This window comes from Strix uralensis, chromosome 15, assembly GCF_047716275.1.
Source record: "Strix uralensis isolate ZFMK-TIS-50842 chromosome 15, bStrUra1, whole genome shotgun sequence".
NCBI classification, from domain to species: Eukaryota; Metazoa; Chordata; class Aves; order Strigiformes; family Strigidae; genus Strix; species Strix uralensis.
The window spans coordinates 2,477,859-2,493,097 of NC_133986.1; the positions used below are offsets into that span (position 1 = coordinate 2,477,859).

Below are 15,239 nucleotides of genomic sequence, written 5' to 3' on the forward strand. Positions count from 1 at the left end.
ATAGTTCTGGTTAGCGGAATTTAGTTTCTGCAAGAGAACAGAAGAGGCAATACACAGGCTTCTGCTAAGGTGTACTTCTCGTACATCACACCGAGAACAGTTCTTCTGGCTGAGAGTCTCTACCACTGGTCTTGGACTAGATTGAGGACCATTAGGTGTCAGGTCTGGTTTCCTATCTTGAGACTTTCTTTCTTGGATTCTACTATTAATTTCCAGCTGCAGTCTACACATCTGTTCCTGTAGCTCACTGATCAGGTTCACTACTGACTGAAAACATGGGAAGAAAGGACAAAGAGACAAAAAAAAAAAAAAAGAAGACAGGTGAGAAAGAAACTGATGCAAAGAAGATATTTCTAAAGTTGCAGCACAAAAAAATACATGGAGCACATCAAAGGCAAACTAAAAAAGACAGATGATGTGTTTCCCTTCTAATAAAGTGTATGTGAATGGATATAAATCTGGAATATTGCACAAAGCTACAATTTAAATAGAACAGAATCTATATTCCAGACTAATTCATGATTCTGATTCTAATGTGAAGATCAGAATTTGGCCCCTCATTTTTGGAAACAGTCATATGAAGTCAGATATCAGGAAAAATTGGAACATATTTTAATATGCTGCCTCAGAGGCACACTTTTGCTGAAATGGGTCTTGATTACTTTCATTCACACAGCCAAATCATCCACTAGGATGAAATCGCTAAGTGCTCAGTTGGGGCCATAACCTACTCTCTCACAATTTATACACAGAATTTACCAGTAAAGCAATTCTGTTTCCAGGTCTAGCATGGGTCAGAAAAATAACTCCATTATCTAGCTTGCTAGCTAGGCAGTATATTGACACGGAGAAAGAGTTAAGCAACACACAGAGGAGAAATCAAAGGATACCACAGAATAAAAAGTAATGACTTTGAAGTGCATCGATTTGCTGGCCAGCTTCTTGGATTTGTGTGTATCAGTGATACACACAAAAATATCCAGCTACAGAAAGCAAAGCAAAGACAAGTATTAAAATCTATATAACATTTAATTTAAATTCCCTAAAGCAGTAGCAAATAGTGCTGGGTTTTTTCCTCAGGTATTGCGATTTTGGACTGTCTTTCTCTTAAGTTTCAAGAACATTAACAACATATGTTTTGTGATTTATCAATCTACTCAAGTGGAATAAATCTGATGAAATCCATCTCCCAAAGGAGTGAAAAAGATTTTAGTGGACAGAACAACCGATGACATAGCATTTTTTTTTTTCTTCATTTTCTTCATTACAATGCACAACGGTCCTCCTGTTATCTCAAAGCTAGGGAACAGCTACTGCAAGGACAGGACACTATTCCAACCAGGTAAGTATTTAACACAACCAATCTCAAACTGCATCAGCATCCACAGTCAACTTTAAACATTCACAAAGATTTCCTTTCAAAAGTGTATGTATCAGTTCGGTGAAAGAGTTTCATATAAATTAATTTTTTTCTCCGGCACTGTGCTTAAGACAAAAATCCAGAAAAGCAGTTGCATATATTTTACTTCAAACATATTATTCTCAACCAGGATCACAATGTCTGATCCTCATCCTCTTTCATCCAGCGAAGCTTCAGTGCACGTAAATGAGGATTAGTGCCATAAACAAGCAAAACATTTAGAAAGAACACTGGGCCGTAGCGTACCAACTCTGCAACAGCCAGTCTTTTACAGGTGGGCATGTTCTGCCAGGGCTGCACAGGTTAAGAAAAGCTCCCCCAGGTGAAACCATATCCTTTTATGTTCAGCAGCTACATTAGCCACTTTGCAGCAACACAGTAGGACACTGGTATGGAGAACATCTCCCCAGCTAACTCATCCTCTTATCAGAGCACCCATACTACTAGCTGTATCTACAGTTTAGATAGTATCCACAACCCCTCCACCTTCCATGCTTTGATTTTGTTTCTTTTTTACCACCATGTCCACAATCACACACCTCACTGAGCAGTACCAACCGGAAATTTGAATCGTCAGGACACACGTCCATCTCACTTCCTTTCTTTTAAGCACCAAGGCTTTAGTTTGTACTTGTCTCTGATGGAGAACACCGTTAACCCATGCAAGGTTCTCAAACAAGATGCATGGAGTTTTGAGCGCAAACTGACAGCTGTTCCAGTTATGGCAACGTGGGAGAGTTCAGAAACATTTCTGCTACCTTCTTGTAATTCTTTTCTCTTTTGCCTCACATCAAAAATGGGAATGGGAAATACTCTGGCATCCACAGAGGCTTCCCTCAGGGCAAACATGACAGTACAGCAATGGCAGAAATCCTTATCCCAGTGAAGGATAAGAGATCTATGGAAGAGAAACAGATGAGCTCCAGTTGCAATATCTGCCTTTACAGTTGTTCCTAGCTTCAAGGTAGAAAAGGCTTCTCATTTTTGAGATTTTTTCACAGCAGGAAAATTTATTAACACCAACATACTATATCTTGAATTTGATTCAGGTGAGACAACACACCAAACTCCCCACTGGGCAGTCAGTGGCTCACTGACCCAAGTTTCTTTGAAATTGCAAATAACTATGCACTACATATTTAATTCAGTAGTGCCAACACAAAAGCCACAAAACACTTCCCAACACCTTACAGCAAACTTCAAATCCTCAGTACAAAAAAGTAAAAACCACAAAATTTATCCCATGCTAAGAAAAAAAACCAGTAGGATAGAAGAAGGGTTGTTAAGCAAGTGGAAATGGACAATTACTTCTGCAGTCTCCTGATACTGATAGAAGGTCTCTTTTGTCCATGTTCAGAGCACGCACACAGGCTGCAATTAATCACTTGACAATGCTGCTTGCTCATACCTTGCTACGTTAAGAAAGGCTATTTCCAAAATTTCTAAGACTTCTCAGGTAAGAGAAAAGCTACACAAACTCCCTCAGGTGGGATTTCAGAAACCTTCACAGCATCACTGTGGCAAAAGCAGAACATTATTCCACAAAAAAGGAATTAAAATGACAAAGACAAGAGTGAGACAGTCCATCTACAAGCAGCTATTCTCCTGGCCCCTGTGTTATCTATATAAATAAATGGCACTTTAAATTTAGCATGTGCTTTTGAAGAGCCAGAGACAAGTGGCATTCAGTGTGAAATTAATACCTTTGAGAGGAGGTTAGAGATGCTTGATAAACTCTTTGCTGCTAACTAAAACCAAAACTAAACCACAGCTGCACAAGATAAAGTGAAACGAATCTGACACATTAAAACTTGCTCATATTTGGAAGGATATCTTAATTTGCTTTGCTTCCCCCCAACCCAACCAGAGAAATAATTCTATAGATAAATTCTGTGTGACTGGAAACAGCTGCTGTGAAATAAGCCGACACAAAATTAGAGTACACAGCAAACATGTTTTAGCTGAATTATTCTGCAAGGTCACATTTAATTTTAAACTTTTTAAAACCCGTTATTATATTTAGAAATGGCAGAGTCAGCCATGGAGTATAATTAACAAGCTGTTTAAAATGGCTTAACTACTACATGCCTCTAACATATGCACTAAAGCGAAAACTGAGGCCTATTACTTCTGATAGTAGCAAATCTACCAAATCACTGTTCTGCTCACCTGTTAATCCTAAACTCAGTCTTGAAAGCAGCAATTGGCCAGCTGCAGTCTATAAGAAAGGCTCTAGCTCTGTCACCCATAGCTTTGTTCCACTTACATAAAAATACTAACTGCAATTTTATTTGAGGCGTTATACACTGCAAGAGCATGTTGTAGTAGCCTCGACATTCAGAGATACAACTGCAGCAAGATTAATTTCATTCAGTCATTGTCAGTTTGGAGAACTGTCTCACTCTGAAGCAATTAGGTTACCACAACACAACTGTGTATTCATAAACAACAGCAATCTAAAGGTAGACTGTCTGCATATGTAAGAGTGGTTTAGTCCGGCAGTGGAGGCAAGGATTCAGGAAGACACCCAAACTATTACTGAATTTAAGCAGCAGCTGTAGTGTAACAGCACAAAGAAAATATATTAATAAATTTTATTCTGATGTTTGAAATTGTGTTGTATTGATAGATTAGTAAAATTTACAGTAAAAGGAGCTGAAATAAGGTTAAAGCATTAGAATTCAAGTCAGCATCCAATCTGATTGAAAGCAACCCCTGTTTATATTGACAGATTGGATTAATGCTTATTCAGGACAATCTGAAATAGTTTTTAAAATGGCTCAACAAGCAAACAAAAATGTTTATTTCCCACAAGTTTACTTACCAAACCCATTTTCCTTGCTTTGTATACACAGGTCTGTGACTTTCAACAGGCCAGAAATCTAATCACATCTTGGGGTAGTTAATAATTCAGAGCATACTTAACACAATGATTCTCAACTTTACCATCAGATTAGAATCCTTTTCCATCTCAGCAGGAACGTTTCCTATCACTCAGCAATACAACAAAGGCTTCCAGGCCAATAAAGCTCAACTTTTCCATCCAAGGGGAACACATACCTTGTTGCAGTGGCAGAAGAATTTCACAGGCCATAGCCTCACCCTCATCACAGCCCCAGACCTACTGGGTACTTAAAAGTCCTGTCAATGCAAATGCACTCAAACACTTTGCTGCTTTCTAAGAGTCAGGCTGACTGTGCATGTCCTGCAATAATTTAGGCAGCCTTGTGCTGGTATTTGACATGTAATGGGAAGTGCTGAAGGCCTCTTGGGAAGGCGGCTGCTGGGAGCAGGCCGCCATCTGTAGCAGCCAAGCGCTGCACAGACCTGTTTAGATTTACATGTAGTATGAGACTGCTTAGGCCTTCTGTACACAAGACACTGACGATTATGGGTGAAAGAGCTTGAGAAGGCCCCAGATGGTAAAAACAGCAGCTGGTGCCTCTCTGGCTTGCAATCTCTGCCAGAAATTGCTCTCTTTAAGCTATCTTTTAATCTCTAAAGAAAACTTCAGAGGATAAATAAGTCAAAAAAACCCCACACCCCAAACGTATTATATCACTGCAGGTAAATTACTTATGCATAGTTATCAAATATTCCAATAGCAACATTATGAAGAACAAACAGTTTTCCAACACTGCCTGGATTTCAAATTCTTCTAAGTCAATGTGGAACATAAAGTCTTTTTTCAGTCAGCAATGTATAAATCTTGGACCTAGTAAGCCTCCCTTGCCAGGTAATCCTCTCCTGCTAGTTTATCCCCTCACAAGGCCACTGAGGCAATTCCTAAGAATTACTCTCTTCCATAATCACTTTCCTTCCCAGTTTTCACCTGCTGCTCACTATCACGAAATGGATGTTGTTCATATGATTCCCTGTTTCATACTCTTTTTTAACCAATATGGTTAAAAGCAAAGCTTCTTTGATGTCCAGAACTCTCCACATCTGAAGGGGAGGAAGGATTAGAATTGCCTCCATGCATGTAATTTTTTTGCACCATTTATTATGTAATCACAGGGAGGATGGCTCATTTGAGTAAAATGCCCTACCCCTTCTCTCCTTCTCAAGTGCCATGAATGCATTAAAAATCACCAAGAGTGATCATCTAAGTTTTTGTAGCACCCCTGATACTACTGAGCTGACAGTCTTCTCTGTCATATAAATGAAGAAATAGAAGAGCTCTGGTAGGCCTCGCACGGCCATGCCAGACCAGCTTCTGTGGAAAGGAAAGGGTTAAGTGAATGCCAGTTGTAATGTATGTTTCTGGAAGGGACTTTGTGCCTTGATTAAAGCCAAACAGCAGCCTCTGAAGTATAATGAGAGAGGGGAAAAGAAACCACATCCCAAAAATGCATAATCATATTCCTCACCGAGTTCACAGGATCAATGATACCAACTGTGCTGTAAGCATGGAAAATCCTACTGCATGCTGATTTCGGCTCAAAAGCTCAGGTGTATGACAGCATAGACTAGGCACAACAGAAAAAAAAGAAAACAAGCTAATAAAAAACCTCACCTCAGCTTTGTTCTTTTTCTCTTCATATTCACTCTGTTCCTTTTCCATACCAACCAGCTTAATCTTCAGGTCTGAAACTTCAGCCATTAAATCTAATTTCTGAGTCTCTAGTGATGTTCGACTTAGCAACTCCTGAAAGCAAAGCAGAACATTTTCTTCAGTTATTCATTTGAACACTCTCAGAATGCTACATGATTTATTGGCAGACCCACAGAAAAGTCTCTACCCCAGTGTTTAACTCTTTTAATACTAAAGCAAAATGATTCTCCTCTTCAAAGGTCACACTTGTTACTGGTTTACAATGCAAGAAATGCAGCAAGATAGATTTGATGTAAGCATTTACTGCAGAGAGAAAAAGTAACTAAAAAAAAGGAGCAATTGGCAAATTCATACGAAAGCAAATTTCTCTACCTCTCTTCATGGTGTGTATACTTTGAACTGTTTGAACTGCGTGTTTCCCAAGTTCTGCAGCTATTTTAACCTAAATGTTCTCCCATGTTAATCAATAAACTACTGCGTCCCCCCTCCCTATTTCAACAAAATGTGTGGCAGAGTTAATCCCCAGACAAGACATGAAATCAGAAAACAATACTGAGACTGAACAAACAGAAACCTACATAATACCACATGACACATTACAAAACATTTGGCTACTTTTGAGAATACTCATCAGACATAGCTACGTTTTAGTATTACATAGAGCACCCCAACCAAAATAGAGTACCAAAGACAAGCAATGTTTCTGCAGTCATGCTAATAGTACTTGAACATTTACACCATGTAGTACTTGTTAACTTTTGAAGGCTACACGCTGTGGAGGGAACAGCAGTGAATGAAAAGTGGTGTGCCCTAACTGGAATCTAAGAGGCAATGTCTAAACTGAGTAACAGCGTAAAGAAGAAACAATCAGCGATGGCTTTTGCTTGTGTGCCCTAAATTTGTTTTTCAGATTGCAGAGAAAGGCATACTTCGGACAGAGCGATATCACTGCGTTTGGAAAACATTCAATATTCATACCTGCATTGCATCTTTCAGTTTTCAAGAAAGCCAAAGCAAAAAATCTTCCAAAATTTAACAGAGTGTATTATATATATAAAATGTTTCTGTTGGCCTCCATTTTCAAAGAGAAAAAAAAAAATCCATTCAGGAGTTTAAGCCTTACTGAAAAATCAATACATAACTTTCCAAGTGTCTAATTATTTTTTGCAAAAGAAGATAGGTTTCTAAATAGTTAAAAAATGTTATGCTAATTCCTAACTCACATTAGTGTTTTGATCATATGAAACACACTGAGGAATCACAGCAGATTCTGCTTTGAATTACATGGAAATGACTTAACTGAAGTTGCCATAGTTATTCTGCATCTACGCTGATGTTACTGAGTGATCAGAAACTGCCCTGTCCATCACCCTTTTCTCATCTCTTCCTCTTCCACAAATTGTACAGTATATTGTAGACCATGGCTCGGAGCCAAGGAAGCCACAAGGGTTATTTTAAAAATTATACAGTTAAAGTTTATTTGGAACCCAAATCTGATCTACATGTAAATTATTTTAGTCTGGTGGGGAATACTGCCCAAATTAAAAATAGTACTAAACTTGCATCTGCATTGCAACACCAATTATCTAAACCACCCACTATTCCCAACACCATGCCCAATCCTGCTGACATTGACAATGATATTTGTGTATGGATGGGAAAATAAACAGAAATGTAGCCTCATGGTTTGTTTTTTCTCTCTGAATGAAATAAATGAAGCCCTAATCAAGAAAAGGTAGTGCACTGACTTCTGTTAATTGAGAAACTGTAAGAGGCAGTCACCTAATGAAATCCTGGTAGTAGCTGCTTTCTACAAAGGTGATTACAAATTACAGTTATAATTATGAATAACTCCTCCATCTTCCAAAACACCACTAATTTGCACAAGTTCCAGAGGCACATTCTAGTCCAGACTGGAACAGGCTCTGTACAGCTGTTAATCTGCAGAAGTCTGCTATGTTAAGGCATAGCTATAAATAAGAACTTTAATATGAAATAAAGCCACTGAATATCAAAGAGGCTAGCAGGATGAGGTAACTTTGGCCCCATGGACAGACTCCATTCACTGCTGAACTGAAACAATATTTAGAATTTATTTTGACACTGACATGATATTCCATGATACAACAGGAAGATTTCTTAATAATGCAAGGAGGCATGGCATCCCTCTAGAAATTTTTAACAAAAGATCTATCCTTTGAGTGCACCATCTGGCATTAGTCCTTACTTTTTCTACAGACTCTCAAATTACAGTTAGTTATGCAACCGAGAGTAATACCACACTCCTCTCATTCTGAGTTCAGTAGCTCCATGTGAACACTAAGGCACTACACCTGGTATAAGTGAGCGTGAAGGCAGCTGATACTGTGGTTTGGGTTTGTTTTGTTTTTTAATGAACTCAAAATTTTACAGTTTGCTCTGAAGCTGGAGAATCATATTCACAGCTAGTGTAAACTGGCATAAAACTCCTTCCTTAAAATAGACAAAATAGCTAACTATCCCTGGTTTGTTTTCAATGGAACTACACTGATTTAAAACAGCTGACAATTTCTCTTGCATCTAGAGAGTCTAACTTCTGCTTTGAAAGAAAGTGCCATTTAAAGTAAATGTCCCCTCTTGAAATGGTAACATCTGGAAGCAATTATTTTCATCCTCAAGCAGATGCTCACAGTGAACAGCTCATTAAGAATGTGACCCATTTTGTTACAGAGAAATTATAGTGTATTTCAGTGGTATGATGCAACTTGAATTCAGCCAGAATAAATATGCAATTGTAAGAAAAGAAAATACAAATTTATGTTATTGGTTTTAAAGCAAAAAAGATAATATAAAACAGGCAAAATGGTAATTTGGGCTGTAGCAGCTTTAGGAGGATCTTACAGAGCTGAAACATAGAACAGAAATAGAATATATCCTATGGAATCTTATTTATAAACAAGAGACTTGTTTTTATTTTTAAAATGTACTATAATTTAATTTTGCAAAGTTCTTTTTTTTGAAACTCAACTTTTCACTTTAAAATGAAGGAAAAAAGCTATTTCAGAGTAGAATTACAAAGATGAGTCATGCAGAAGCTACAATATGCCTGTACCAGACAGCTCAATGAACAGCAAACTATTTCCAAACACAATTATATTTTTAAAATTCACACTGTATACTTTTAAAATATTTAATCATGTCTTTCAATATTCCCAATGAAACTGAAGTACATACTGCATACCTCACTTTCACATTTTGTTGTCTTGGAAATACATAATTCTTCTGAAGTGGCTTATAAAATTTAACATGACAGAAAATAGCTTAAAAAGAGGACACTACACTTTTCCAGGCTGTCAGCTGCAAGCATAGAAAATTCCAAGATGCTTAGCACTCCTCAAAACAGAAGAAACAATCATGCCATACACTGATTAAGAAACCATAAGTAAGATTTCAGTCAAGTGCAGGAGAAAAAAACCCCATAGATCCCATTTTGCACTTGTGCACCCTTACAAAATACAACACTCAATAATTGTTTCATACTTTTCACTTACTAAAATAGTCGAGACAGACAGACCAGCCAAGCTACCTACCTGGTAAGCAAAATTCAGCAAGAACCACTACTAACGAGGACTGCACTTTCCAAGGGCTGTGTGTCAGCTGTGGTAGAAATAAGATATTTGCTTAACTGAAAACACAGCTGAGAGCAATGTACATGTGTAATCACCATGTAATGGTGCAAGTCAGTAGCAGAGAGCGAATTACAGCCCTCCAATTCATCATTTGCCCATTATATAGTTAAGCGATGGAAAGGACAGAACTTCCCATTGCACTGCCAATTTGAACAGCATATGCCTAAAGAGCAGATTTGTGCCTACGTTAACTGTAAAATAACAAAGCAGTGTAATGCTCACCTGTATAGATAAGCTGCACAACTGGAGAGCACACTGAAAACCTCAGCCTCCCAACCAGAGCAGCACAGAGCACACTTCGAAATCTGGAACACTAAACTAGCTGCTGGCAAGAAGTTACTGCATGCTATAAACAAGTGCTGAAATTCATCTAAGATCAGATAACTCAGGCAATTGAAAGTTGAAGGAATGATCCTTGCCGGCCAGCAAAGTTCCTGAGAGGCAAACAGATGCACGCCAGATTTCTAACCTGCAACCAAGATAGGATTCTGGCTCCCGAATATAAGACAACTGCAAAACCAGAACAGGTACACACTAAACTGCATTGGATTCAAGTTCCTACTCTCATACAGCTCCTCCTGCATTCTTTTCATCCACTGTTTTTTAAAAGATTCTGCATTGTGCCTCACAAAGGGCACCGTCCGGCACGCTTTCCCCTGCTCCTTGCACCCAGGCAGAAGTTGGCCATAAACTGACATGAGAAACAGAAACTCTCCTGTTTGCATTCAAGCATTTCAGTTTCTATGTGTATTTTAACACAGAAAGAATGCTAAAGTCAAATGCTTTGTACTCTGAAAGAGAATTTACTTGATAGAAGACACAGTCATGTTTACACAACACCATCATCTGACAAAGAGTCTCCTGGATTGCTTCTTTCACTTATGTGTCAGAAATAATTTGGAAGCTGGAAACACAGGGTCAAACCACATCTAGGATTTGGTACAGGTCAGGTACAGGAAAGACACTACCACACAGACCAGCATTTTGACTGGCAAAGTAAAATGTATGCTGTTATACTTTATGCTAGAGAGATTCAATGGGAACTAGTATCTGTTAAATAAATCAAATGCAGCACCAGAATAGCAAAGAGGTAGCTAACTGTTCTTACTCACGATAATTACCGTAACAAATGCACTTCAAAGAACTGAAAAAAAGTGAAATCTGTATGTGCAGAAAATGCACTTTTCAAACTGACTTAATACAGCTGTCCAGATTGACAACACAGATTCCACAGCACCAATGTGTTCACATTATGCATGGCTGGTACTTTCTGTTATGGGACAATTTAGGCTAGTTTATACATCAAAAATTACTTTTGCTTTCCAATTCTGTTCTACATTTGTACACAGTACGAAAGAAAAGTTGATAGCAAGTTGATAGGAGGTTCCCCCAAGGCTAACACAGCAGATGTTCAAGACCCTCTCTTCTCTTAAAAAAATATTTCTTTCTTAAAATTGACTGGAAGAAAGTACTCAGAAATGCCACAAACTAACTTAGAACAGACACGTACACATCATTGTTCTCTAAAGTTGGCTGTAATTTTACATGTTAAAGCAGCTGATACACTGGAAATGGACCGTCACAGCATAAATCGTTTTCATAGAATAACTCTAGGAGGGTTTTTTTTTAAATTTTAAGACATATTCATTACAGTGTGCTAAGGGGCACGACAGGGAACTATTCACAGAGGCTGCCATTTCCTTTTCTTTTACACACTCGATGGCAAGACAGAGATAGGCACTGGAAGGCAATTCAGTGAGACCGAACTGGTGTCTTGCTCCCAGTTGTGCTCCAGAAAATTTCCTCTTAACATTACCATGAAGGATGACCAGGGAAATGTGTTTCCTCATCCAAACCAGAATCATATTTAAGGACTGATTTAAAGTTTTGCCATTGACTTTCATGAGTTTTTGAAAGGCCCTACTTTGTTTTCAAGAAAGAAAATGCAAACACCTTCAAGGTGAAAAATGCTTTATCTTGATTAGAGACTGTAGTGGAACAAGTATCCTTACAAAAGCAAAATGCTGAGTTTGACATCATAAGCATCACATCTCATGAAAACATACACGCATTATCTGTAACTGTGCACACCAGGGCATCTCTGCATCTGTTACACAGAATTCTCTTGTTTCTCAAACCATCTTGAGGTGTATTTTCCTTGGTTGTGGTTTCATAAACAGCTGGGTCAAATGCATATCTCACCATTGCCCTTATGCCACACCTTGACCTTTTCTGTGACCTGTTTCAATTCACTAACCCAGCAGAAGAATATCCGCTTCTTTTCCTTCTTTTTAAACCCCAAGTTAGTTTTCTCCCAGTCACTGAGGAAAAAGTCTGATGAGCATGTCAGCATAAAATAAACTGCAGAAGCACATGGTCAGGAACAGGCAGAAGGATGAAAGCAGAATGAGGCCTCCTTTTGGTAGCAGTAACCTTCAGATTGGCTCGACTCATTAATTGGAAGTTCACATTTTGATTAAAGGATATTGCATCATCCTCTCAAGAGTGATGAAGAATCATGTTTTTCTGCAAAGAAGCAGCAGTATCTGTTACTACTATTCCGCATTCAAGATGTCCACCCTAAATGCTGAACAGCCATTTTATGTAATTTATATAGTTTATTTTAGCTGCTGTTTCAGAAGTGTTTCCATGATCACTTTGTAGCAGGGTTCAAAACAACTGTGCATAAATCATAAGCCAGAAGGATTTTAGTCAGTAACCCCACCCTGACAAAGTGGACAAGTCTCTGCTAGCATAGATTCAGCAAAAGCTATTTTGTAGGGTAGCATTACATACCCTTTCTCTTATGGAACTGCCAGATACCGTCATTAAATTATCTTAAAGTGCATGATTTTTGTTTTTATTGTAGCATTTTGGGCACAGAATTAAGAGTCACTTTTTTTATAGTTTGCAAAATTAAAAAGACAGGGCTTATCCTGGACTCAGGTATATGGTTTCCCAGATAAATAATACGCTTAACCATACTGCAGTTAGCTTAGTTCTACTAATATACATTAAAGATTTTTCAAGCTAGGGCAATTGTCTTTATCGTTCCATTTTCCACTTAGAATAAGCAGTCAACTTACGCTCACAAAGGTAAAAATCAGTGGAGTTCAATATATCATAAATAAGCAAGCAGAAGCATTAAATAAAATTGGATTTACATGCATCTCAAAGATAATAAAGTCTTTCTGAAAAGCAAGTATATAGGTACATAGAGCTAGATGTTTTTTTCTTATTAGAAATGTTAGTTTACTGTAAAAATAAATAAATGCTGTCTTGAAAGACCCACTAAATAGTTTTGATTAGAAAAACTCAATGACAACACTAGTATCTTTCATCTCTTTGCTAAGCATCACCAGCACTTGTACAGGACACTGCTGGCTGAGAAGATCTGAACCCAACTCTCCACAGAACCTGGACTGATCCATCAGTCCACTGAAGTCCCTGAGGCCAGATACTCTACTTTGCAAATTAACTGCAGGAAGGCCTATTGGCCACATACCTTACGTGAATGTCCTAATCATCGCATTATCAGGTCACTCTCTTCTCTCCAAATCTCAACTCATTCCCTATAGAGGGTAATTTTTTGAACAAGATGAACTAAGAAAAGAATCTTCAAAATAAATTATAGACAAATAGGGCCCTCTGTTGAGCCATAATAAATGTATAATTTCTCGCACTGTCTACTGGGAGATGTAATCCATGTGAGAAAGACACCACAATTACTATTCCCTCATCATCCTCTAGTATTTCACTTAATTTGCTATTCCGACTGTTCACAAAACTAAAATGTTAACTAAACATCATTTTTTTCTCATTCCAGTGAGAAAAATTTTAGGTATCTCAGTTCCACCCTGAATTTATTTCTTAATTTTGGTTCAGCTATTGAAAGTATATCACTCACACTAAAATTAAAATACCAAGCATATGTGTTTGTGTATGTGTCTGTCTCTGTGCAAAGTTCAAATGGAGAAACTCATAGGATTAAAATGAAAAACAAATCTTTACCAAATCGTGACTTAAATAATTCTTTCTCTTGAAAAAAAAAAACCCAAACTCCAGGTATCATATATGCTGTAAGCATGAGATATCAGTCACTTAGAAATGTAGTGATCAACAAGCAACCTTGTCAGTATTTCTGTAAATTATGTTCAAATGCAAGATCTTAAAACTATAATACAAAACAATCAACAAATTAGAGCTTATTGCTGGCTACTTAATGTCCATACAAGAAAGAAAAGACATTTGAAATTACTCCCATTTGGCAAGAATTACAGCCACTCAGAGTGACCTCAAAATTTGGATTTAAGGTGTATGCTAAACATATTTGGAGATTCTCTGACTTCTTCAGCTTTAGTACAGACTTTTGTAGCTTATCACTTTAGGATCAGCTTTGTAAGCAATTTGTGCACGTGCCTAATGCTGACTCAAAGGTAGAGTCAAACGTTTTCACTGAAATAGCAATGTACATGCATTATTATATTCTGTTTTCAGATGCCTCAGTGTTCTGTTAAATCAGGCTTTAATTTCACAGCTACCTCAGAAGACTATCAGAGCAGAAAATTTTAAGTCAGAGAAACAATAAACAATTTTAGCAGAAGTCACAGAACAACTATCTAGTTTTAGACTAAAACAGGAAACTTCTACAATCTATTGTGAATGGCTTCCTGAAGTTTGAAAACAGATTTTCATAACTTAAATAGCTCCTGTTCTTGGAATTTCACTTCAGATCTCACTGAAAAACTACCTGTACTCCCTATTTGCAATTTTTAAAATGTTCCCTCATGTAAGTATGAGAATAAAACTTTTCCCAGCTGGAAGCATTTTGGGCTGCAAAAGTTGTGAGACCAAGGTTTTTTTTAGAGAAGCTTAGAGAATTGTAACTTTAAAACGTTTAGGATACAAGTTTATCTTATAGAAACTGCTACTGTTTACATACGTATGTACATGGATCCTTATTACAGTAAAGTTTATATAGATTAAACACAACTATAATTTAAAGCTGTGAATAGTTCATAGAAAGACTTCTCTATTTCACATAGACTAATACTGTAAATTTATAACACAGCATTTTGGGTGGGGAGAGGAAGTAAGTTCATCAAAAACAATATCTAGCCTGCAAATTTCTGGTGTAGCTATTGAGGGTTATTTACAGTTTCAAATCTAGTTTTGATACCTATGTACTGTATTACCAGTGGATGACCTGCATTTGTAATAACAGAAAATTGCACTGGGAAAGTTCTTTTTCATCAACAGATCTGCCAGCTCTGCAGTAACACATGAAATGTAAGGAATTTAATTTCTTGTTTGTTCTGCTCCCTCAACATATAACATGAAAGAGCAAAAAATTAAATCACATAGCCTGAAACTGTGTACTGAAATAAAGAAAAATATGTCTTTATATACTAATTTTCTTTCAAAAATAAGAGGAAAGCTCCTAAATTAAGCAAAAACAGTTATAGAACCAAACTTGATACAGTAATTCATTTCAACTTACTACCTGCTCAGCTTCAAAGCCATATGAAAACAGAAGATATTTAAATAAAACTTAATTCTATAACTCCTACATATAGTAGATACATTTAACCTGTCT

General features: G+C 37.4%; 1 protein-coding gene across 1 annotated transcript in view; it reads right to left on the reverse strand.

Annotated features, from left to right (window-relative positions):
- Positions 1 to 15,239, reverse strand: part of PPFIBP2 (PPFIA binding protein 2) — a 106,196-nt gene that overhangs the window by 30,609 nt on the left and 60,348 nt on the right. The window contains exons 6-7 of the mRNA XM_074884292.1: positions 5,937 to 6,068; positions 85 to 267 (exon numbers count right to left, since the gene is read on the reverse strand). Of these exons, the coding sequence (XP_074740393.1) occupies positions 85 to 267; positions 5,937 to 6,068 (315 nt within the window). The remainder of the gene's footprint in view (positions 1 to 84; positions 268 to 5,936; positions 6,069 to 15,239) is intronic.